Raw genomic sequence first — 24,695 nt, forward strand, 5'->3', positions numbered from 1 at the left:
CTCCCCAGATTCAATGGAGACATGAACCCACTATCGAGCATAAATACTCCCTCTTGGAGTTACAAGTATCAACTTGGCCAAGCCTCTACTAGCAACGGAGAGCATGCAAGATCATAAACAACACATATATGATAGATCGATAATCAACTTGACATAGTATTCCATATTCATCGGATCCCAACAAACACGACATGTAGCATTACAAATAGATGATCTTGATCATGATAGGCAGCTCACAAGATCTAAACATGATAGCACAATAGGAGAAGACAACCATCTAGCTACTGTTATGGACCCATAGTCCAAGGATGAAGTACTCACGCATCAGTCCGGAGGCGGGCATGGTGATGTAGAGCCCTCCGGTGATGATTCCCCTCTCCGGCACGGTGCCGGAGGCGATCTCCAGAACCCCCCGAGATGGGGTTGACGGCGGCGGCGTCTCAGTAACTTTTCTCGTATCGTTGCTCTCGGTACTAGGGTTTTCCGATACGAGGGATTATATAGGCGAAGAGGTAGCGTCGAGGGAGCCAGGAGGTGGCCTCCCCATAGGCCGGCGCGCCTGGGGGCCTGGCCGCGCCGCCCTATGGGGTGGGCCCCCTGCTGGCCGCCTCCGACTCTCCTTCGGTGTTTGGAATCCTCCGTAGAAAATAGGACCGTGGGCTTTTGTTTCGTCCAATTCCGAGAATATTTCATGTGTAGGATTTCTGAAACCAAAAATAGCAGAAAACAGGAACTGGCGCTTCGGCATCTTGTTAATAGGTTAGTACCGGAAAATGCATAAAAATAATATAAAGTGTATATAAAACATGTGAGTATTGTCATAAAACTAGCATGGAACATAAGAAATTATAGATACGTTTGAGACGTATCGGTCTGCATAGTTCACGAACCGTAGGGTGACACACTTAAGGTTTGATGTCGTTTTAAGTAGATATGGAATATGGAATGGAGTTCGAATGTTGTTCGGAGTCTCGGATGGGATCCAGGACATCACGAGGAGTTCCGGAATGGTCCGGAGAATAAGATTCATATATAGGAAGTCACTTTCCAAGTTTGGAAATGATCCGGTGCATCTATGGAAAGCGCTAGAATCTTCTAGAACCTTCCAGAAGAAATCACCATGGAAGGTGGAGTCCGGGATGGACTCCACCAACCCTAACCAGCCAGCCAAGAGGGAATGTGGAGTCCATGGTGGACTCCACCACCTTGGCCGGCCAAGGGAGAAGGAAAGGGAGGAGTCCCTATCCCCCTGGGTTTCACCCTTTGGTAAGTTTTGGAGTTGGACTCTTATTCGAATCTTTGGGCTAACCCTTGGGGTTCCACCTATATAATGAGGGAGAGAGGGAGGGGGCCGGCCACCACACCAGCCGCACCACCCAAGGGCACCAAGGCCGGCGCCCCAAGTGTCCCCTCTCCCGAAACCCTAGCCGACCCCTCCTCCGGCTTCTCCCGTAGCGCTTAGGCGAAGCCCTGCCGGAGATCTCCACCACCACCATCACCACGTCGTCTTGCTGTCGGGATTCCGAGGAGGATCTACTACTTCCGCTGCCCGCTGGAACAGGGAGAAGGACGTCTTCATCAACACCGAACGTGTGACCGAGTACGGAGGTGCTGCCCAACTGTGGCACCGTCAAGATCTTCTATGCGCTTTTGAAAGCAGCAAGTGATCGACTACATCAACAACGAGATCTAATCTCGTAGGCTTTGGAATCTTCGAGGGTTAGTCTCATGATCTTCTCGTTGCTACCATCTTCTAGATTGGATCTTGGCTTGTTATTCGTTCTTGCGGTAGGAATTTTTTTGTTTTCTATGCTATGAATCCCATCATTGTCACCGTTGCATGTTGATAGGGAGAGGGACAGCGGGAGCTGACAAAAACCTTGTCCTAATTCTTAGATGCATGTTGTATTAATCATGATTAATCAAACGGGGGGTTTCATTATGGGGACCTTTAAACTTACAGTGGTGGTTGGACTTTATGTCTTAATAATTCCCTTATTTGCTGTTAACTAGCCTTGGGATCAATCACTAGGGGTGTATTTGCTCATATTCATGGCTATACCTATCTATGGCTCCTCTCTAGAAGAAACAGGCAAAAGACTATCTTTGTGTTTCACTAATCATGACAACCACACAAATGAAGTACCAATTTGCTAGAACACTTATTCCCTTGAGTTACTAAACTTCACTTCATGTCACTTTACTTTATTGCACTTTACTTTCCTTGCATTTGTTTTACTCATTGCATTTTATTTTCAACACTTATAGTTTATAGTAAAAAACTCTTCACACACACACACACACCATATCTCCTAGCTTTGCATAGAAGACCATATAAATGGGTTATAGATCTTTAGAGAATAGTTAGTTTACCTTCAACTCCTCGTGGGTTCTACACTCAAATACTTATCAAATTGTACTGCGATGATTCCCTGCACTTGGGGGTTATCAATATTATACTTGGAGTAGAAAGTGCCACATAGGTAGGCATGGTGGGTGTTTGGTTTTAGGTGTTTGGAGACAAGTCTTACCTTGTTTTGAGAACTTTTGGGCTAGCAGTAAGATCTAGAAGCATGCCATAGTGTTCATACGGCCAATTATTTATTATCAAAAAGGCTCCTCAATATTAAACATCCATGTATATGAGCAAAAGGTATCACTATATAAGGCAGTAGCAAAATATCTTTCATCAAAGTATTTGAAACTAGCAACACTAAGCATAACTTTGAATTTCAGTTTTTTTTGCTTTCATTCTCTTTTTCTTTTCATGGCATACAACTTATCCTAATCAAGTTTTTTTAATCATGAGATAGTTTGTTTAAGTATCTCTTTCCTAAGAATGCAAAATATCTATCATGGTGGTCTCATTTATTTCCAAGGAAAACTAGACATTACACTAACAAAGACGCTCTAAGTTTATACGATCATTCTATGTTGCTCAAAAAAAGTTGAGAGGTTTGCGAACCAAGAGTTTTCGTAGGTCCAGTGGGGTGCCTTGGGCATCCTCAAGCTTGCGGTATTCACCATTCTTGTATAGCTCTTGGTGTGGTGTTCCTCCATTCCTTGTCAAAAAACTTTAACACAAAACTTTCTCCCATTTCTTTTCTATGGGGTGACCTTAGTGGTACAAGAAAATGATGATTGCTGCAATATAAAATCAGAGGAAAAAAAATCCTTGATAGTCCAGCAAGAATATTGTGTCCTAGACATTTCTAGCATATCGAAAGATTCAAAGAAAATCATTCTGAAACCCAAAGAAATCGTTCAAACACAAATAGGAAGAATCTATTAAAAAAATTAGCTGCAAAGAAAACAGATTTAATTCGACCACTTAAACATGCCAGGAATTTTTGCCTATTTTTGTGCAAATAGAGGATGGAAAGTTGCAGCTTCAGTGATTTTTTCGTGAATTTGGGAGTTGCCAAAAAAAAATAGAAAAATCACCCACTAAAAAGTAGCATGGAAAAATTAGTAACTCCTCTTTTTGTATCTCAACTTTAAAACATCCAAATGGGTGAAACTTGGTAATTTATTTGAAAAAAGAGAGAAATCCAAAAAAGAAACTTTTTTGATACAACACGAGTGCAAATCGCTTTAGTTATAGCCATATAGCTAGGCCTTACTTGGTTCAAGTGACATGTAGATCATGTGGTAGCTTGTATCTTGGTGCTACCTCCTTCTTCCTTGGAAAATGTTCCATGTACTCCCTCCGTCTCAGATTAACAGGCGCACACGTAGTTTAAGAAATTGCTTTGACCATTATTTTAGTCAATAAAATATGAAATATATGACACAAAAATTATATCATTGGAAAGCTTTTTTGCATATGAATCTAACGATATATATTTTGTAGACATAAAAGTTATATTTTGTTGACCAAATCAATGGTCAAAGTTTGTTTTGAACTGCGTGCGTGCCTGTTAAACCGAAACGGAGGTAATACTTTTTATGTGGGAATTAAAACTTCACATTACCTTCCTTTGATTCAATGATTGCACCTGTAATTCTCAAAATAGGTCTTCCAAAGATTATAGGACTAGAGGCTTTACTCCCCATGTCCATGATAACAAAATCAATAGGCACAAAAGTCACATGTAACTCAACCATTATATCATTTAATTTTCCTAAGGCATGTGTGGTTGAGTCATTAGCAAGCAAAATATATATTGCGTATTTTTCCATAGTTTTGAGTTCTGGTAGATCGCACAAAGACACTATATCCAAGATATAAGATAGCATGATGGGTCTCTTTGCCAATAGTGATTAATATTTTAGGGATCCAAACACCCCAAAGATTTGGTGGCATCATGGCTTTATTATTGAATCTTTCTATCTTTTCTTTGATTACATAGTTTGCTATGTAGGAGCGAAACCCTGCTTCATGAACATTAATAGATGGGTCATTAGAAAACTTTTGTAGAATATAAATAAGTTCATGCATGCTACATTTATCAATATCAAGTAGAGGCTCTTTTGTTTCACTTAGCATTTTAACTTCTTCTACTTATGTATCATTTGTGATCATTATTGTTTATTTCTCTTCTCCTTCTTCCATCATATTAAGAGTCTCCTAAGACTTGTCTATTATTTCTTGCACATATTTAATACTATCCTCATGGTTCTTTTGGGCTTGGATGAGATTTTTAAAGGACATAACTTCTTGTGTTAGAAGGTCCAATTTTTCATTTAAAGCATCTTGTCTTTCAAACTCGGCTACTAATTCATTATTTAGTTCCTTTTGTGTTGATATAAAAGATCTAATGGTATTTTCTAAATCATTGGAGTTATTATTACCACTAGTATATTTTTTAGGACCATATGGTGGCCTTCCATATAAGTTGTCGTAGTTGTTCCCATATACATTCTTACCAACATTTTTTATTTAGTTGCATCTACATTTTTATTGGTATTTCCAACTAGTTCTTGTAGGGGAATATCATTAATGTTTTGTTTTGATATGTAGGCAATATAGTATTTGAACTCTTACCTCCAACCGACGCATTTGCGAAAATTTCATCATCTATTATTAACCATCAACGGTAGTACATATATAGCCTAAAAAGTAAAAAATATTACAAACTGGGCATTCCACAAACCTTACATACCCATTGGCCAAGGGATTTTGTTTTTAAAGATAGTAAAACTAAAAAAATGTTTGATTTGTAAATTGTTGGAAAGGATAGATATTTGTGGCCTAAGAGCATCTACACCGACGAGCCCAATAGCGCCCCCGATAGCCATTTGGGGGTCGACGCCAAAATTGGGGTCACACCGGCGCGCCCAATAAAGCGTCGAAGCGGTTACGATCCCAATAGAATCGTCGGCAACCCCGTGTCCGCCCCTACGCGAAGGGTGCGAATTGGGGCGCCGGCAGCCTCGCCCACGTAGGAAAACGCCCGCGGGGCCCTTCTGCTAGCCACACACGCGTGTTACCTCCCACCCCCGCCCGATCCGGCTCCAAACCCTTCTGGATTCCCATCGCCTCCCCCGTGCTAGCCTTCCGCCCCGCCTGTCCAGAAGCCACCGACCATCGAAATTGCCGACGCCTAATCTCAGTGCCTGGCCGACTCGCCGATAGTAGGAGGCTGCCGCCACGATCGTCCGTTCGTCCCGCCCGCAAGGTGTTCGGCGGATTGGCGCGATGGATAGCGACGACGAGATGTTGGTGCAGCTGTTAATGGAGGAGGAGAACATTGTCGCCGTCCGGCGGCAGCAGCAGCAGCTGATGCTGACAAGCCTCCTCCGCCAGCAGCGTTTCACCGTTGTTAGGTACCCTGCTTTCACTTGGTCGGAGTCTCAGATGTGGAAGGTGATGAACGCTTGTGTGATCATGCACAACATGATCATTGAGAGCAAGCGTGACACACCTGTAGATGATGATCAACCATTTGATTATCAAGGGCCTCTTGCTGAAGTTGAGCATGTACCCCAAGAGTTCGCGGCTTTCCTTCACATGCATGAAGAAATCGAAGACGCAGATGCTCGTGCTCAACTTCAGGTGGATCTGGCTGTGCATTTGTGGGCGAGGAGAGGAGCCACGAACACATCATTTAAAATTTAAATTATTGTATGAATAATTCCATTTGTATTTGTGTTAAACTATGTTAAATTACTGTATGAATAATTTTATGTGTTTGAAAACTGTTTGAACTATTATTTGAAATCGTATAGATGGTGTAAATAGGATTCTTTTTTAGAAACGCCGGTATGGGAAACACCGGTGTGGAACGGCCGTCCCTATAATTTAGGAGGACAGGGCGACGTCCCATACAGTCGTGCCGATGCCTATTTAGAAGCAGCTGGTGGAGAATTTTTTTTTGGAAGTGAACTGGTGGAGATGTTCTAAACCAAGGAAAAGAAATGCATCAACATTACCATCGATAACCAAGGGCGCGTTTGGTTGCTCGCATCCCCCTTGGCTCGCATCGGGCCAGAAATTTTTGGCCCGTTTGGTTGCCTGGGCCGAGCCGCGTTGTTGTAGGAACCGCTTCTTAAAGCAGCGTCGGGCCAGGCCCTGGAGGAACGCCCGGTTCGGCAATTTCCAGCGGTGCAGGCAAGTGGAGAGGGCCTTGTTGAAGACCGGACATGAAAGGAATGCCACCATGAAATGGCTTCACCGAGGATGATCTGATGGTCGCCCTCAGCCACCTCATCGACCACAAGGCCCAGGGATCCAGCTTCATCGGCATGATCGAGCCACACCGCGTCCTCTGGCTGAGGAACTACCTTGGCAAGTACCACGGCAAGAAGTAGTGGTGCCCTTGAGGCGGTGGATCACGGTTGCATGCATGGAGATGGTGATGATGATGATGTATATTCTGGCAGTAGCTAGGATGAAAAACATTTGGCCCCCTTTTGTAAGTATGATGAGGTGGTATATACTAACCCCTCAGGTGATGGTGAACTTTGCGGTGTAGGATGAGACACCCACTTTTGTTGTTGTGGTAGGACGACACCACGGTAGTGTAGGATAAACTTCTGATTGACTTTTGGAATGATATGCATGCCCCTGTTAGTTTCAGATTTGTTGTCAATACTTGTCTTGTTATATTGCTCATGTCTGAATTGCTTCATTGTTGTGATTGCTAACTTCTTCTTTTGCCATGCTAGTGGTATGTGGTGTTTCGCGGCCGGGTTCGAGGAATCTACAGCTCATGGAGAGTCCGTCAAGATCAGGTCAATGGCTACTCCAACAACAACTACCGAGGATATGCAACATTGGAGGAGGCACAACAAGTACCTCAGCTTCCTGGAGGAGGAGCTGCAGGAAGATCATGCCATCGATGAGGTAGTGCCATTAGCACAGCTGCTGCCGGAGGAAGTACATGCTCTACAAGGACCACCGCCGGAGGAAGTACATGCTCTACAAGGAGCACCACCGGAGGTACGTCCCAGCCGGGTGAAAGATTACATCATCGCCTTCCTTATCGTGGTGATCGTGAGGATCTTCTTCTTCTGAGTGGTCTCTGATCGTATGTAAGATGCCATGGCATGGTAATCTCACCATATTTGAATTGTGGTAAGGATATGGACTTGTGATTTGAGCAACCAAATAACAAATTCCTATTTTCCTGCGTGCAAGATGAGATGAAAACAGGCAACCAAACGATGGGGCTTAGGTTCCTTCTCCGGCGCGTAAAAGGGCTCGCATGCTACCAAACGATCGGCCAAAAGTGACCCATGACCTGTTCACAACGCGCAATGTCTCCATCTCGCTGCGCCCGGTGATGCAGGAAATCGAACCAGACAACCAAACACGCCCCAAGTTGTGCTGCCAAATAAGCAAAGCGTGAAGTAACACAAGTCAGCGTTTCCCTTGGCAGACCCGTCCCCTTCTCCATCTCCCTTCCACCTCCTTCTCCACCCACCTCCACCTGAAAGCGACGCCGGCGCACCCACCACAGCGAGCTCTCTCGGCGGCCACCCGGCTTCCCCCTTCCCAGCGACAGCGACCGCCGGTCGCTTCGAATGACCTAAGCATCCCCTTTTTCCTCCCCTGCCCTCCCGTCCCATCCCTCTCCGTCCTTATGACCTCTTCCTCCCCCGCCCCAAACCCTAACCCCGTCCCCGTCCCCACCCCGCCCCCAAACCCCACTCCCGCGACCGCCAACGCCGCGATCCCCGCCTCCTCGCCGCCCAAGGACCAGCAGCAGCTGCCGCAGACCCAGGACGGGCTCGTCGCGGGCGGTGGTGGCAGTGTAGCGGGGTTGGATGGTGGGGTCGGGGGCGGCTCCGAGCCGGCCGAGGTGGCTGTAGCGGGCGAGGCCATGGAGGTTGATGGCGGCGTGGGCGGTGGTGGAGCTGCGGATGTGGACGGGGGAGGGGGTGCTGGAGTGCCGCACGGTACGTCCTCACCGGCGATCGTGTTCCGGATCCGCCTCAAGCAGCCCCCCGAGAGCCTCCGCCACAAGATGCGCGTGCCTGAACTCTGCAGGAACTTCAGGTCTGCCCGCTCCAGTCGCCCACGGGCTGCTTTTACTTGCGCCTCGTGCTCGACCGAAATTGAAATTTGATTTGCGTGTTTTCGTTTTTATTTTCGTGCGACAAGTGGAAAATGCGTAGCTGTGCTCATTCTATAGGTTAGCGCGTGGACAGAACTGTGCTAGTAGTTTCGTTTACTGTGGCCGCAAAATTATAATTATGTTTTGGGTTGCATAATCAAGCTGCAACTCGGGTCACAGGCTTACAGTCGACAAGCTTAATGCGGTCAAGCTGGTCACTCTTCCCAAGCCGGAGTAAACGTGATGACATCCAATTTTACAATATTCACATCCCATGAGCAGATCTCGTGGAGTTTTATTGGTCCTCCTACAGCTAGTGTTTCTGAAATAAATTGCCAGGTGCTGACACCAATTATCGGCCACACTAGGGTGCGACTGTAATTGCTTGGTTAAACATGCTAATCTGTTGCAGTCTTTTTCTTGTTCGACGAGTCTAGTGGCCGGGTAATAGCTTCTCTAGCCAATTTGCATGCTGCACCTTTAGGCCTTGTTTACTTCTCTGGTATTTTCACCCCCCAAGGGGTTTGGGATGAGAGCTGTTTTGGTGAATCCCTCCATTTCACCCAATCCCTTCAAATACACTTCCACCCCAATACGCTAGTATGGTGGATAGTTTTTATCTAGTGTAGACAATTTTTTTTTGGATGGTTTGTGGGGGATTTTACGAGATCTGGAATAATTCCCCGAATCCTCCGGAATACACTTCAAACACGTTACAAGTAAACAAGCCCTTATGATTCTGTGGGGGGTTTTCCTGGTTTCCGGAACCATGGGTGGGTTTTGATACCAATATCTCTCTCTCGCTCACGCTTTTAGGAGCTAATAATACTTTGTGATCTTAAACTGGTTAGACCTAAAGATGCGATTATTATATTGATATGTTAGCTCGCGTGGTGACAAACTTGAAGTTCTCCTCAAAAACTTTTGTGAACAAGTTTCTTCTTGTATAACTGCTTAAATCTGGTAGGCCTAGTGTGCCTACTCTGATTTGCTGTACTATTTATTGAAAACTTGTAAATTATACTCATCTTGGTGGTCTTTCAATTGCAGCGCTGTTGCTTGGTGTGGGAAGCTGAATGAAATCGCATGTGCATCAGAGACTTGTGCACGGATTCCGAGGTCAGATATTCCTCCATCCACTACCCCAAGTTTACTCTGTTCCTCACTTGTCCACGAAGGAACGTTTAGATGGCAGAATCATATAATTTTGTTAGCCATTTTAATATAGAGGTTCTCCGTTAGTTATCTATAATCATTTCGCAGAAAAGTTTATTTGCCAATTTTCGTTAGTGAATTTTCTTTCCTGCAAACTAATGCATTGTATACTTTCAGCTCTAATTCAAGTCCACCTTTTTGGATTCCTATACACATACTGAATCCTGAGAGACCGACAGAATGTGCTGTTTTCAATGTGAGAGCAGGTAAATATCTATTTATCCGTTACTCTAAATATTCTCGCATCCTCTATCCTGTGCATTGGTACAATCCACATGTACCCCCTCCTTGCTACAATGTATATAAGTTTTTTTTGAGTAGTCAAACGATGTAAAGTTTGATCAAGTATGCAGAAAAAAATCAACATCTAGATATACATTTGACAATGTAGATATAGATAATTTTGTCAATAAACCTTGTCAAACTTCACATCGTTTGACTTTTACAAAAACTTATGTGCACCACATTCTGGCAAGGAGGGAGTACAACTTAAAATCACAAATACATGCTGTAATTTGTTTGCATGTGCGAATTGTCTTCAACCAGAAAAGACCAGTTTCCTGTCTAATTACATTGTTAATCGGACAGATTCTCCACGTGACTTTGTTCAGTTCATTGAATGGTCTCCTCGGTCATGCCCTCGTTCACTATTAGTGGCAAATTTTCATGGGAGGATTACTATATGGACACAGCCAACTAAGGTATGCAATTCTCTTCTTCGAAGTCCAATCGCATAGTAATGCATTTTTGTGTGTGGATGGGATCTAGTTCTATTTTATTAAAATATTCAGTTTTTAATATTCAGGATTTTCTTTATCTTCATACATTTGATGCCATTTTAATAATCGGGTTAGTTTCTTTTTGGCATGGTGAAGGGTCCTGTTAATCTCGTACGTGACTCCAGCTCCTGGCAATGTGAACATGAATGGCGTCAAGATCTTTCTGTGGTTACCAAGTGGTTGTCTGGAGTTTCTCCGGTATGTTGTTAATGTGCTCCTATTTTCTGCTTGCTTGATAAGCTGTGATGTACTGCCTCACGATTGAACCAACACTTTACCTACATGTGCTATTCAGGGACCTGGTATCCTGGTGTACCTGTGTAGATTTCTATGCCTCATTGGACCATTCATTCTTTTTGTACCATATGACCTCACATAGTTTTTGACTGTATTATCTAGTGAATATGAACCTATTCAATAATAGGTCCAGCTTGCGGATATTACACCACCTTGTATGTTTCAGTTGGTTTGTTAGTTTATTTTTCTGGGTGTACTGCATCCGTGTTTGATTACCTATTTAGCCTGACAATTACTAGCTGCTGCTGAATTTCTTACTTTCCTTGATTCTGCAGTACAGATGGCTTCCTACAAACTCCAGTTCTTCTTCAAGCATGAAAACGTTTGAGGAAAAATTCCTTACACAACACCCTCAAAATTCAGGTTGGTGAGCCAAATGTATTCCTGTAAAGATAAGTATTTTGTTGGGTGGAGACTTGCTTCAAGTGTGTTTTATTTTACTCTGACACAATCTTGTTTACTGCAGCAGGATGGCCAAATATTCTATGTGTTTGTTCTGTATTTTCATCAGGATCTGTCCAGCTTCATTGGTCACAGTGGCCTTCTAAAAACTCAGCAGAACCTAGATGGTTTTCCACTAGCAAAGGGCTTCTTGGAGCAGGCCCCAGCGGTATAATGGCTGCTGATGCTATTATTACTGAGTCTGGAGCTTTACATGTTGCTGGTGTTCCCCTTGTCAATCCTTCCACTGTAGTGGTTTGGGAGGTGATGCCTGGTCTTGGTAATGGTATTCAGGCAACTGCAAAGATAAATGCAACAAGCCCTCTTCCTCCATCTCTGAACCCCCCTTCCTGGACTGGTTTTGCTCCATTAGCAGCGTATCTCTTTTCCTTGCAAGATTACCTTGTTTCTGAGGGTGCACAAACAAGAAAACAGATAGATAATGAGATTACTGAGGCTGCATCCATCCATTGTTGCCCGGTTTCCAATTTTTCAGCTTATGTCAGTCCTGAAGCTGCTGCCCAGTCAGCCACTACTACAACATGGGGATCTGGGGTTACTTCAGTTGCTTTTGATCCCACTCGAGGAGGAGGAGTCATTACAGTTGTAATTGTTGAAGGTGCGTATACAGTTTAATTGAGGAATCAATTAGTACAATGCTATGCAATCTCAGAAGGACTGTTGTAATTTCTTCTGTTACCATCATACATCTCTTATTACGTGCATCTCCAAGAATCCAATTGATATCTCAAGGAAAAAACCGAGGTCATTATGCTTGTACACCTGACAGCCTGGTAGGCCTCTGAACATGTTTCGTTCTAGCTGTTTGTTGATGTCTTGCTGATGTGGTCTGTGCCATGGTCATAAAAGCTCTCGATCATTTACTAACACATGTAAACTCTTCTCAGTATTTATTGGTCCTAACTGTTGATATGATGATATCTTGAATATTATTAGCTGAATTGGTTCCTCTTATCTACTGTTTTGTTTATTTTTTCTACTGACAATCATTAAATCATTGCAGGGCAGTATATGTCTCCGTATGACCCCGACGAAGGACCTTCCATCACTGGATGGAGAGTCCAATGCTGGGAATCTTCACTTCAACCTGTTGTTCTTCACCCAATATTTGGAAGCCCGTCTAGCTTTGGTGGGCAGCCTCCTATGCAAACTGTTTGGTCCACTAGGGTTAACAAAAGCATTCCACCAACAGAAGACCTTAAAAATCCTCAAACATATGTTCCAATGCCAACAACTTCAGATGAACGGAGCTCTTCTGACTGCAGTGTTGACAGGGCAAACAGACTTAGTTTTGATCCTTATGATCTTCCGAATGATGTTAGACAACTGGCCCAAATAGTTTATTCTGCACATGGTGGTGAGGTTGCTGTTGCTTTCCTGCGTGGTGGAGTGCACATTTTCTCAGGCCCAAATTTTGATCAGGTTGACAGCTATCATGTCAATGTTGGCTCATCAATTGCTCAGCCAGCCTTCTCCTCTACCAGCTGTTGCTTGGCATCAGTATGGCATGACACATTCAAAGATCGAACCATACTAAAGATAATACGTGTGCTTCCTCCTGCCATTCTTAATGCTCAGACAAAGGTCAGCTCAGCTGTGTGGGAACGGGCAATAGCAGATAGGTATGCAATCCACGTAATATGAGCTGATTGAAATGATTTATTTCCATCTTACAGTTGCATTGTGTTGGCAGATTTTGGTGGAGTTTGCTGGCTGGTGTGGATTGGTGGGATGCTGTTGGTTGCACACAGAGTGCTGCTGAAGATGGTATTGGTAAGTAACGAAGTTGTAGTTTGTGCAGTTTAATTTGTTTGAGCTGTCCATGTAATTTGAAGCGAAGTCTGTTGCCCTGCACAATTTCCATAACTGGCATTTCGGTTTATGCAAGTCTATTTTAGGGCTGAACTGAACGAAAAATGATGTTTCTGATCCGTAAAAATCAAAGGGATAGTGGTACAAGTACTAGGTTACATTCTTCTCTGCAAAAACAGACCATATTGGGAGGAGTACTTGGTCCAAAAATAGTGGGAGGAGGTTCATGTTTTGTCATATACAGAAAACCCTATTATCTGAAATGGGGCAAATGGCTTTGCAAGCACCAGCTTGGAACTGTGTGCATGCATCTATCTCATCTTGAAATATGCTTTTTTACCTCATGTTCCATATCAAGATTCCATAATACTCCCTCCGTCCCAAAATAACTTGCTCAACTTTGTCTAGATACCGTAGTATATAGACACATTTTAGTTATGATACATCTGTATCTAGAAAAAGTTGAGCACGTTATTTGGGACAGAGGGAGTATGTTGTTCTTTTCTTTTCTGCTATGACATGACAGAATTTCCCGAGCAACTGCAATGTCTCTGTTTCATTATATATTACTACTTGTTGCATACATTGGAAACATGTGATTTATACTAAGAAAGAATTTAAACTCCCTCTCTATTTCAGTGTCACTTAACAGTGTGATAGCCTTGCTGGATACTGATTTCCATTGTCTTCCAACTATGCAACAGAGGCAACAACACTGTCCTGTAAGTGATGTTGTGGTTCACTATGCGCAGTTTGTAGCACTGCCTTCAATTACTTATCTGCTATAATGGACTTGCTTACTGTGCAGTAGATGTGTCTAATCATTTTCTTGACCTATTGAGGTTGTGCATTTATCAGTTACCATGGTTCTTCTACCATTTTTCTCCCTGCAATCACAAAGGGAGATGCATATACATATGCTTTAATTTAATACAGCCTCCTTTCGCTTCTTTTTGTAGCACTAGCCTTGTGATTTACATATTTACTGGCACTGCTTTGGAGTGAAGAGTGACATTACGTCACAGAAACCTTAGAGATAACATAGCCGCTTCACCAAACACTTGTACCTTATATATGCTTGGCCAGATATGTTATTTAATAATTAGGGGTTATTTATATGCATAAGCACCTGATACGCATTGCCGCCTTATCAAGCAGCGATGTTAAGATTAGCACCTTACATTACTTGGCAAGAAAATGGTTTTCTTGGCACATGGATTAGCCTTTAACTTTCTAAAACTTATTGGTTGATTTACTGCATGCAGAACCTCGATAGGATAAAGTGTAGGCTATTGGAAGGAACAAATGCTCAAGATGTCAGAGCACTTGTATTGGACATGCAAGCAAGATTGCTTCTGGATATGCTAGGCAAGGGAATAGAGTCTGCCCTGATAAATCCATCAACTCTGCTACCTGAACCCTGGCATGCTTCTAGTGATATGCTGTCTAACATTGAGCCTGACAAAATGACGGTTGACCCAGCTCTACTTCCAAACATCCAGGTCTACTTTACTTCCTGTTGTTTCCATTTCATTGTCATGGAGCTTAAATATAACTTGCTATCATTAATTGGTTTTGCTTTTATGCATTTGGTACTTGCGGAGCATTGGTAATTTGGGGCATTCTGTTTGCACTTGTACGTAAATGGCATTGAACTTCCTTTATTCTGAGCATTGCTTTCCCTACGTTAGGTGTAACCCATCATCTGCCTCTTATGCTCTGACTAAATTGCCTTGTTATATATTTGAACATAAGCTGTATGCATAGAAACTTTAGGGTATTATTCTGTCGATTTACTTATCTTTTTAGCATTGGAATGCAGGGTTATGTTGATGCTGTTCTTGATTTAGCATCACATTTCATCACACGCTTGCGGCGGTATGCAAGTTTCTGTCGGACTTTGGCTAGCCATGCTGTAGGAGCATCTTCTGGTTCAGGCAGTTCCAGGAATATGGTTACTAGTCCAACCAACAGTTCCCCATCACCATCAAATAACCAAGGTTAATTTTTAGTTCCTGCTATCTTGCTAAAACTTTTGCATTTCTGTAGTTTGTGCAGAACAGAAGCACCTCAAAATATTTCATCTGTCATTTCATGCTTGGCAAATGCTGAGTTGCTACTGTACTTTCCCATCTAGCATTGCTGCTTAGCATGTGATATTCCCTCTCTGGCAATTTACAGGTAATCAAAGTGGAGTAGCATCTACGACTGGGAGCTCACAAATGCAAGAGTGGGTCCAAGGTGCGATTGCTAAGATTAGCAACACTGCTGATGGTGCTACCAACGCAGCACCAAATCCAGTTAGTGGGAGGTCATCATTTATGCCAATCAGCATCAACACAGGAACTTTTCCTGGGACACCTGCTGTTAGACTTATTGGCGACTGCCATTTCCTTCATAGATTATGCCAGTTGCTGCTATTTTGTTTGCTTTTCCGGAGAAGGCAGTCACCAAGATTGCTCGCAAATGCACAGAAAAATCCTGATTCTGCCATGCAGAAAATACAGCACTTGATGAACGGTAAGATAGAGGACAATAGTTCTGCAGTTTCTGCAGCAAGATCTGGTCTAGGGGCTGCCAAAATGGAAGATGGTCCAACTGCACGTGGACAGTTGGTTCTTGGAGCCAAGGGTCTCGAAGAAAATCCAATGGGCAAGTCTGTTAGAATTGGTTCTGGCAATGCTGGACAGGGTTATACGTCAGATGAGGTAACAAACAAAATAATTGATTAGTACGAGTTCATTTTGATTACCTTGAGATTTTGTTCATTAAACTGCGGTAACACTTGCCTTTTTAAGAGAAGCACTGATTGTGTTGTTCATTAACGATTTTGCATGTTTCATTGACTAAATAATATGAACGAAATAGAAGTGCAAAAATGTTGGAGAGAGAGTGGACCGTGTCAAAGTTAAATCACCTACCAAACTGGCTAAAATTATTATTTTATCTGAACATACTACCGATGACAATTTTAGATTCCTGACATTGTTTCTGCTCCTTCAATTTGAAAATCAATCTCCTGCATCTGTCGTGTCCTGACCAACCATCTATGTAAGCTATTGTGTGGTGTGCTATATCTGTATGCTATATGTGACCCGTGAGTAGCTAACTTGTTCAGAGATGCTGTAAGACAATAATAATGATTTGATTGGATAATTGCGTACTCCCTCCATTCCGACTTACTTGCCGAAGATTCGTCTAGATATGCATGTATCTAGACACAAACGATTTGATCGGATAATTACCTACTCCCTCCATTCCAAATTACTTGCCGAAGATTCGTCTAGATATGCATGTATCTAGACACATTTGTGTCTAGATACATTCGGATCTAGACAAATCGGGGTCAGTTAATTTGAAATGGAGGGAGTACTATATATCTCTACTAGTGATATGGCTGACATGCTTCTGTTATAGTTTTACTAATTAAGTTTGTTCGTGGAATACTTAGTTGTATACAAAGTATAATGACTAGATTATTGTTTCATTGTTGCAGGTGAAGGTCCTTTTTCTCATATTGGTTGATCTTTGTCGAAGGACGTCAAGTTTGCAGCATCCATTGCCTGTTTCTCAGGTTGGTACCAGCAACATTATTATAAGGTTGCACTTCATCGATGGCACTTACACTGTGCTGCCAGAGGTAGTGGAAGCATCTCTTGGTCCCCATATGCAGGTACAGTACATACTTCTTATACGACGCTCTGCCTGTTGTAAGTTATGCATATTCTGTTGGTCTCCAATGTTTGAAATAATATGGGATCATAGGAACAGAGAATCTAGTATTCGTCTGTTCTGTAGTACTTTAACTTTCATGGTGATTTCGCTCATGGGTCTAAATGCACCTATTATGAAAAATGCATTGCAAATGTCTTGCAAAACGTCAAAAAATCTGATCTTTTTTTTTCCTGAATGTACATCCGAAAATGTTTTGTTTGCACAAAAACTTTTGTGGGGAAAAGACATTTTTTGTGGGCTGTGTAAAAAACCCCAAAAAAATCTCGTGAGAAGCTATATTGAAGCACCGAAATTTGTCTTTTTTACACAAGTCACATAAAATATTACTCTATTTTTTTGTGAGATTTTGTGTGTGGACAGAGAATGTCGAAATGTACACCTAGAATTTTTGTTCAGACTTTTTTAACATTTTGAAATATGTTTTTTGGGTAATGGGTTCATCTACACCTATGAGCCAAAATGGATATCCGTTTAACTTGCCCATATAATGAATGTTGTATTGAGCTCCTAAAAGAATATTTCTTCTGCATTTTAGTTACTTGAGTGATTTCGGTACTTGCAAGTTGCAATACATGATAATTAAAACCAAGTGAAATATTATATGCAAATAGCAGGGTGGGCTATGGTCCATCGACCTGTCAGTACAATCTACTCTTTGTACCTCTGCTTGTAACACTTGTTAGAGGTTCAGACTTCAGAGCTCAGAGCCTCAACAGGTATTTTTTATGAGTTGGGCGTGCCATTCTGAGCGAACTGTGTGGAGAGGTTGTGCACTGATCTGAATATGCATTGTGCTATATATGTGTCCATTTAATTCTGCCCTTATTGCAGAATATGCCTCGTCCACGAGGAGCTGATGCTGCTGGTCTTTTACTTCGAGAATTAGAACTGCAACCTCCTTCTGAAGAATGGCATAGGCGCAACATGTTTGGAGGGCCCTGGTCAGAACCAGATGATCTTGGTCCATTAGATAATATGCCACATCTGAAAATTGGTGGCAACTCTCGTTCATCCGACATGGAAGAGGATGGCAACACTAACCTTGGGATTCAAAGTCTTTGGCCAAGAAAGCGCCGCTTATCTGAAAGAGATGCAGCATTTGGTCTGAAAACATCTATGGGTCTTGGAACTTATCTAGGTGTGATGGGGTCTCGACGAGATGTTATCACAGCCGTGTGGAGAACAGGTCTTGAAGGTGAATGGTATAAGGTGAGTATGAGTTGCTTTGCATCCAGCTTTCTTAGCGTATCCTATCCAGTTTACGTGTGCCTAATTTCAAATATGGCTGCCCTCTCTTTTGCAGTGCATACGGTGTTTGCGGCAAACTTGTGCATTTGCGCAGCCTGGTGGCCCAAACCCGGCAAATGAACGTGAGGCATGGTGGATCAGCAGGTGGACACAGGCATGTCCAATGTGTGGTGGGTCATGGGTGAAAGTTGTGTGATTGTTGACACCTTCACCACGCTGATTCTTCCCAGTTAGTCAGTAGCTTGTTTAGCCAAGTCTGAACCAGCATTGTTGGTTCCCTTGTTGGACAACTTCGTCTTAAGGCCCCAGCGCTGTTATTTACCTGCAGAGATCATAGGCTCAAAGCAGATACACAGGCTTAGCTCTGACGGCTGTGTAAAAATGTAGTTGTATTAGGAGACAGGTTTGTGCGATCATTATGTGTATAAATGTATCCCAATGTTGGATGAAAGATGTTAGATGGGCTATGCACTTACACGAGTACTGCTAGTGCTTGATTTTGGTAAACTGCTAGTCATATAAGATGGTGATCCCCCCTGATCCTTTACGGGTACTGGACTGCTTTAACGAAAAATACACTCAATCTTATTGAAAATTTGTGTGAAGTTACTGCAAATGTTATGTTTCATGGAAGCCAATGTTGTTAAATAACCTTTCCTCTGGCAGGTAGTATCATCTTGTGGCAAGACGTTTCACTTTAAGATGGGTTTTATGCTTCGTTTATTCCTTTCTGCTGACGTGATCGTGGCGTGCTGAACAGGAATTCCAATCATTGAAACTCAAATAGAACTCGCGTAATTTTTTTAATAGGACTGGTTCGAAGTTCTTACACTACAAATCAACAAGTTCTTCAGCTCCATCGCGAAAAAGCAATTTACTGATGTACTCCTACATACGCTCGGTGGAAAGAAACAACTTTTGATTGCACCTTGTGGTTTCGTCTTAACTAGCAGCTAGTCTGTCGAGTGCCGGGAGCCCGCGACGCAGCTTCTGAAACGAGATCACATCCAGATCTCTCTGCACATCGCCGGCGATGTCGTCGCCCTACACCGGCGCGCAGCCGCCGGCCCCGACGACGGCGGCGGCGCAGCAGAATCACTCACTGGCGTTCCGCGTGATGCGGCTGTCCCGCCCCTCGCTCCGGCCCGACCCGGCCGCGCTCCTCCGCTTCGACCCTCGCGACGTCTTCCTCCCCGAGGACGCGCTCACCTCTCCCGACCCCTCCGCTGCCGCCGACGTGCTGCAGGGACTCCTCCACCCGCCTGACTCCGGCGCGTCCACCACCGTCCCCGGGGACTTCACCTTCCGCGATCGCTTCCTCCTCCACGACACCGCCGACGCCCTCGCTCCCCCCGGACTCCTCGTCCTCCCACAGGCCTTCGGGTTCGCTCTTCCGTTTCCTTCTAGAATGCTGTGTGCAACGCTGGGTAAGCGCTTGCGTTGATGCTTGTGTGTCTGTGGCTAGGGCGATCTATTTGGGGGAGACATTCTGCAGCTACATCAGCATCAACAACAGCTCCGGCTTGGAAGCCAGGGAAGTCATTATCAAGGTGTTGACACTTTTTTTTTTGTCTCACCATGTTTGAATTGCATCATTTTTAGACAGAAATAATTGCATCAAATGGGTCGAGTTACTGCTTGTTGCAAATTGCCAGCACATTCAGTTAAACTGCTAGGTTAATGCTTTTGCCATGTATTCTCGTCATTGCGTTCATGTCGGAAGGTAGCCTTTGCTCTTATCTCTGCAGTCATGACCAATGATAGCCTTAGTTCGCACATTTGCAGTCATGGCCTATCGTTAAGTTCAATTGCTGGATCGCTTTGCTTATGGTAATGGATGTTCAGTTACTGGATCAGTCAGTTGTAATAATTTGTACATTATAGTTTCATTGTGCTGTGTTCCAAAGATTTAGTCGAGTTAGAAATATGTGTTATGTGATCAGCGCATGTAAGAAATTATGCATCCAAGTAGTTTCATTAGTTTTGATGTGGATGGTTCTTGTTATGCATTGACACTAATTCTGTCCATAGATTGGCAGGTTTCTCTGCGTTAAACTTTGTGGCACTTAAGTATTGCTTTGTATTCATATGAATTGTAGGCTTTGCTCTCTCATACAGCTTCGGCTTATTCAGTCATAAACTTTTGCTAACCTTAATCACATTAGGCAGAAATACAAACCGAGAGACAGAGGATACTTCTTCTGGATACATCAAAATCTCCTGTTGAATCGATTAGATCAGGGGGTAGATATGATTTTATCGTCGAGCATGATGTCAAAGAACTGGGTGCACATACGTATGCTCCTTTTCCTTTTATTTAACTTTCATAACTATTGTTTTGGTGCATATAGCAATCTTCACTTTTGATTTGGTTGTGGTGATTGAATCCAGGCTTGTCTGTACTGCTTTGTATAATGACGGTGATGCGGAGCGTAAATATCTTCCTCAGTTCTTCAAGTTCACTGTTTCAAACCCATTGTCTGTTCGAACAAAGGTACTTTAGTTCTCACATTTATATGTATATCTGATTTATGTTTTCTAGTCGAATCAATAATTTTTCTTTGCTTTTCTTTTCAGGTTCGCACCATCAAGGTAGGTTACCTCATGCTTGCAAGTGTAAATGACTGTAAGTCCTTTGATTAAATATAGGCATCTTCTTTAGGGACTCTCAAATGAATATGCTTTCAAAGATCATTACACACTTGCATATAGATTACTATGTCCTTGTTTCTATGTTTAGATTATATGCTGTAGCAATTGAAGTCCACCTTCTCTTTTCATATTGACCGAGTGGTTCTTTCCCCCTGGTTTATTCTAATCTGTTGTAACAATCTATTATCTTAAATTAGTGGGGTTATTCCCTTTAAAATGTTATTATGTACTATGTATTGTTTATTCCATTTAATAATTCACCATGCTGATATTGAACTTCATAATATGATCATTCCTGACAGGATACAACATATCTGGAAGCCTGCATTGAGAATCACACAAAATCTAACCTTTACATGGATCAAGTAGATTTTGAACCTGCCCAACAGTGGAGCGCTACAATATTAGAAGCTGATGAACATCCCTCAGTGGTGAAGTCTACAATACGGTAATCTGAGCGCTGAAAACAAGCTTGTCGATGCCAGCATTTTAATTCTGCCACATTAATAAATGAATGGCTTCTGGGTTTGTTATTTCTATACAGGGACCTCTGCAAACAACCAATTCTGATTAGAGCTGGAGGAGGAATATACAATTATCTATATCAGCTTAGACCATCGTCCGATGAGTCTGGTCAAACAAAGACAGAGGGAAGCAGTATACTTGGTAAATTTCAGATTACATGGCGGACAAATCTTGGCGAACCAGGGCGTCTGCAAACTCAGAACATTCATAGCACTGTCAGCAACCTCCCGGCCTCTATTTTTTTACTATTAATGTTATGTGTTGACCCTTTAAACCTGTTAACTAGATCAGTGTCGATTCAGTTTTTCCTGTTAAACCTGAAATAAAAATGATTGTCGAGTTCTATAATTTTACCTGCCTTTTCTTTTTGGCAGCCCACACCAAGCAAAGATGTTGACCTTCGTGCTGTGAAAGTTCCAGCTGTCATATTTATAGAAAGACCATTTATTGTAAGTAATTTTTGGTTAACATTCATCTAAAATTTTACAGCCTAAAATACTCGTCCTGAATAGTCAGCTAATACAGTTAGTTAGTCATGCATGATGGAATTTTCTTTCACAATTGTGGTGGAAGGGCAAAACCTTAGGTCTTAGAGTTCTGTGAAGTTTAAGGAACTTTCCTTCTTGGGAGTTCTAGATGGAGGTTAAAAATGATTGAGTTTGCTTCTGCTTTTCCTTGTAATATATTCTTAGCTTATCCTGCTTCTGGGTGTGATATTGGGCTGGTCTTGCAATCTTTCTGCCAGGTCATGTGGATGTGGACCCTCTATATAGTTGATCTTTCTTTTAATTCCACTAGGGTTCTCCGACTTTTCCCCCTGATGTTCACATATAAAAATGGGTCAGTCTATATCCAGTTTGTCAAGTATTTGTTCGTTCATGTCCCTGATGAGATGTTATCTTTTCCTAGTTGGCTTGTGTAATTGGCTAATTGCAGCAATGGGCGATAACATACTTCACACGTGCTCTTAGCTTACCTTCCGCCTTGAACAACAATTCTACCTCACTACATCCTTGAACCGACTCTCTGGTCCTTAGTCTTCCCGAGCTACTGTTTTTATTTGAACCCTGTTTGCTTGGATGACAAGTTGACAACCCACTTCCATCTGCATCTCAAGCTTTCCCTTTGTTAAATCGGTCACGTTTCACTTTTCTCTTTTCATTTTTATGACTAGTATCTACCACTAGGCTTCAGTGCACAAATATTACCTATATAACGACAATGCCTTTGCAAATTGCTTCATTTGCTTAATCTATACTAATGTCTACAGGTCAATCTATGTCTTACAAACCAAACAGAGAAAACAGTTGGCCCTTTTGAAGTATTTCTAGCTCCAAGCATATCTGGTGAACAGAAAGCTGTTCTGGTCAATGGATTACAGAAGTTGGTTAGTTGCTGACTTATATGTTATTTAATATTTACGGTGATACAAGGATAAGATCACTGCAGATAGATTGGTCTGATCAGTGAGCATTTCATTTAGAACATGGTTTGTATTCTGACAGCTCCTTGAACAATTGTCCCGTGAAAATTGTGATGGTGCTCCATTTGACTTGCACTTCGATACAATCACTGATCATGTGTGGTGTAGTTATGCAAATGTAGTCTCTAGATATGTATCGCGCCATGTGGTTCTGATTAAAAAACCTTAAACAGAATTATCTTTTATTTTTGTTTTCAGGCTAATGGCTTTTAGGTAAATAATAATTTTGCACCCTGCTATTAATATCTGATGTAAGCAATCTGTACTAGCTAGTGTAGATCATCGAACTTGTTTCTTCGCTATTTTTAAATAATAGTTAAAAAACAATGAAAGTCTACGTTGGAGTAAACTACGAGATGGGTTGCAACTAATCTCATTAAATTTATCTGTCTTGTGCACAGGTTTTGCCATTAGTGGAGGCTTTTGAATCTATCAACTTTGACCTGGTGAGAACACTATGCATACATAGCTTATACTCTGCATATATATCTTGCTTGTTGTTTGACAAATGAAACATCAAATGTGTCCTATTTGGTATGGCATATAGTCTAAAAGTGATTGTTTTGATGAATTACGAGTGCACTTAGTGGCTCAGCAACTCCAACTTTGTTTCCGTGAATCTTTATAGACTTTCTTTGTCTGTGTCAGTGTATGATTGCACTTTCCATAATGTAAGAACTGGGATGTGAAACAATCTAGAGTTTTCATGTCATGGGTTATGGGCAGAGGTTTTATTCGTGTGCATCCTAGCACAACAGAACCTAGTCTAATCCATCAAATAAAGAGCTAAGGAAGATATACATAGAAATATTTAGGGAGATTGAGATAATGATCCCTTCCGATGAAATATTTCTCCTAGAAGTTAGTGATTAGTTTCTAAGGGCATCATGTCAAATATTCCCTATAAAAAGAGCCATGTACTCATATATAATGAGGTCATGAATTAGTTGAAACACACAAACTATAGTCCCCGAGCCTCTCTGAAGTGCCATATCCCTGTTCTCCGGACCTTTACCAAGTTACCAGATTTTAGCTTGCATTTCATACAAGCATCCTTGTAGCAAAATCTTTGCTTTTGATGATCAAAATCAGTAGATTGTTCTTTTTTTACTATTGTATGCTGTCTTATCCTACAAGTTTATTAAATCAGAGGCAGATTGTGATGCATTTTTCTGAGGCCTTGTATGAATGCGACCGATGAGTAGTGATTATCTCTGTGATAACCTTGTGCAGAGCATGGTAGCTACCCAACTAGGCGTGCAAAAGATCTCTGGAATTACCTTGTATGCCGTGCAGGAAAGGAAACACTATGAACCTTTGCAAGACATAGAGGTAAAGTGTAGTAACTTTCCCAACAAGTTCCATCTCTCCACTTGCTAAAGTGAGTGGCATCATTTTGGTTTGTTGAACATTTGCAGATTTTCGTCGACGCAGAATAGAATAGTGCATCCACATCCGGAGACCCATTTGGCGTGTTAGATTAGACTTTCAGGGTGAACCATTCTGTTGTACTTACGTTTGTTGGGCGACATATATCATCATGTTGTAACTGAACACATCTCTTTTATACCAAGCTCCTGAATGCATCAGCGCATGCTCGTTCTGTAATTCTAGCACGGACTGATGGAGTCTTATGAAAGAACAACTTGGTTGTTTTTCCCCCCTTAACATTTTAGGGTCTCTTTGGATTAAAGATTGCAAAATAAATGAAAAAAATACAAGAATACTTCCTCCATCAAAAGATGTTACAACTTGCAAACTCTCATGGTATCAAATACACCTAGCCTCATTAACAACATAATGACTAGAGCGAGTCAAAACATCAAGGATGCACATAACCGAAAAACGTAAAAAAGAAAGAAAACAAAAACCCTGTTGGTGCAATCAGAGACTCGAAACAGATGACAATACCTTGACTCTGAACAAGCTTCTCCAAAATGACGTCTATAGGAAGGTAACTATGCACAAACACCGCCATTGTCCGAT

General features: G+C 42.2%; 2 protein-coding genes across 2 annotated transcripts; both read left to right on the plus strand.

The window, feature by feature from the left end:
- Window positions 1-8,310: 8,310 nt before the first annotated feature.
- On the plus strand, window positions 8,311-18,682 carry LOC124705813 (mediator of RNA polymerase II transcription subunit 16). The gene is made up of 16 exons (XM_047237500.1): window positions 8,311-8,443; window positions 9,552-9,620; window positions 9,834-9,922; window positions 10,305-10,417; window positions 10,592-10,693; window positions 11,068-11,155; window positions 11,262-11,852; window positions 12,258-12,876; window positions 12,948-13,027; window positions 13,706-13,788; window positions 14,332-14,568; window positions 14,889-15,066; window positions 15,248-15,774; window positions 16,563-16,739; window positions 17,633-18,010; window positions 18,105-18,682. The coding sequence occupies exons 1-16, from the start codon at window positions 8,412-8,414 to the stop codon at window positions 18,243-18,245; spliced, it is 3,504 nt and encodes a 1,167-aa protein (XP_047093456.1). The 5' UTR covers window positions 8,311-8,411; the 3' UTR covers window positions 18,246-18,682.
- Window positions 18,683-19,053: 371 nt separating this feature from the next.
- Window positions 19,054-24,317, plus strand: LOC124705814 (trafficking protein particle complex subunit 13). The gene is made up of 12 exons (XM_047237501.1): window positions 19,054-19,432; window positions 19,515-19,599; window positions 20,215-20,345; window positions 20,441-20,543; window positions 20,627-20,641; window positions 21,004-21,149; window positions 21,246-21,441; window positions 21,601-21,675; window positions 22,497-22,613; window positions 23,111-23,155; window positions 23,943-24,041; window positions 24,128-24,317. The coding sequence occupies exons 1-12, from the start codon at window positions 19,083-19,085 to the stop codon at window positions 24,146-24,148; spliced, it is 1,383 nt and encodes a 460-aa protein (XP_047093457.1). The 5' UTR covers window positions 19,054-19,082; the 3' UTR covers window positions 24,149-24,317.
- The last annotated feature ends 378 nt before the right edge of the window (window positions 24,318-24,695 follow it).

This window comes from Lolium rigidum, chromosome 4 (assembly GCF_022539505.1).
Source record: "Lolium rigidum isolate FL_2022 chromosome 4, APGP_CSIRO_Lrig_0.1, whole genome shotgun sequence".
NCBI lineage: Eukaryota > Viridiplantae > Streptophyta > Magnoliopsida > Poales > Poaceae > Lolium > Lolium rigidum.

What these genes read in the sequence shown, in the direction of transcription:
- LOC124705813 (XM_047237500.1), top strand. Translation starts at nt 8,412, where the DNA reads ATGCGCGTGCCTGAACTCTGCAGGAACTTCAG. An exon ending in GAACGGGCAATAGCAGATAG is followed by an intron (nt 12,877 to 12,947) that starts GTATGCAATCCA and finishes TTGTGTTGGCAG; the next exon opens with ATTTTGGTGGAGTTTGCTGG. An exon ending in CTCTTGGTCCCCATATGCAG is followed by an intron (nt 16,740 to 17,632) that starts GTACAGTACATA and finishes CCCTTATTGCAG; the next exon opens with AATATGCCTCGTCCACGAGG.
- LOC124705814 (XM_047237501.1), top strand. Translation starts at nt 19,083, where the DNA reads ATGTCGTCGCCCTACACCGGCGCGCAGCCGCCGGCCCCGACGACGGCG. An exon ending in GTGGTGAAGTCTACAATACG is followed by an intron (nt 21,150 to 21,245) that starts GTAATCTGAGCG and finishes ATTTCTATACAG; the next exon opens with GGACCTCTGCAAACAACCAA. An exon ending in TTATAGAAAGACCATTTATT is followed by an intron (nt 21,676 to 22,496) that starts GTAAGTAATTTT and finishes TAATGTCTACAG; the next exon opens with GTCAATCTATGTCTTACAAA.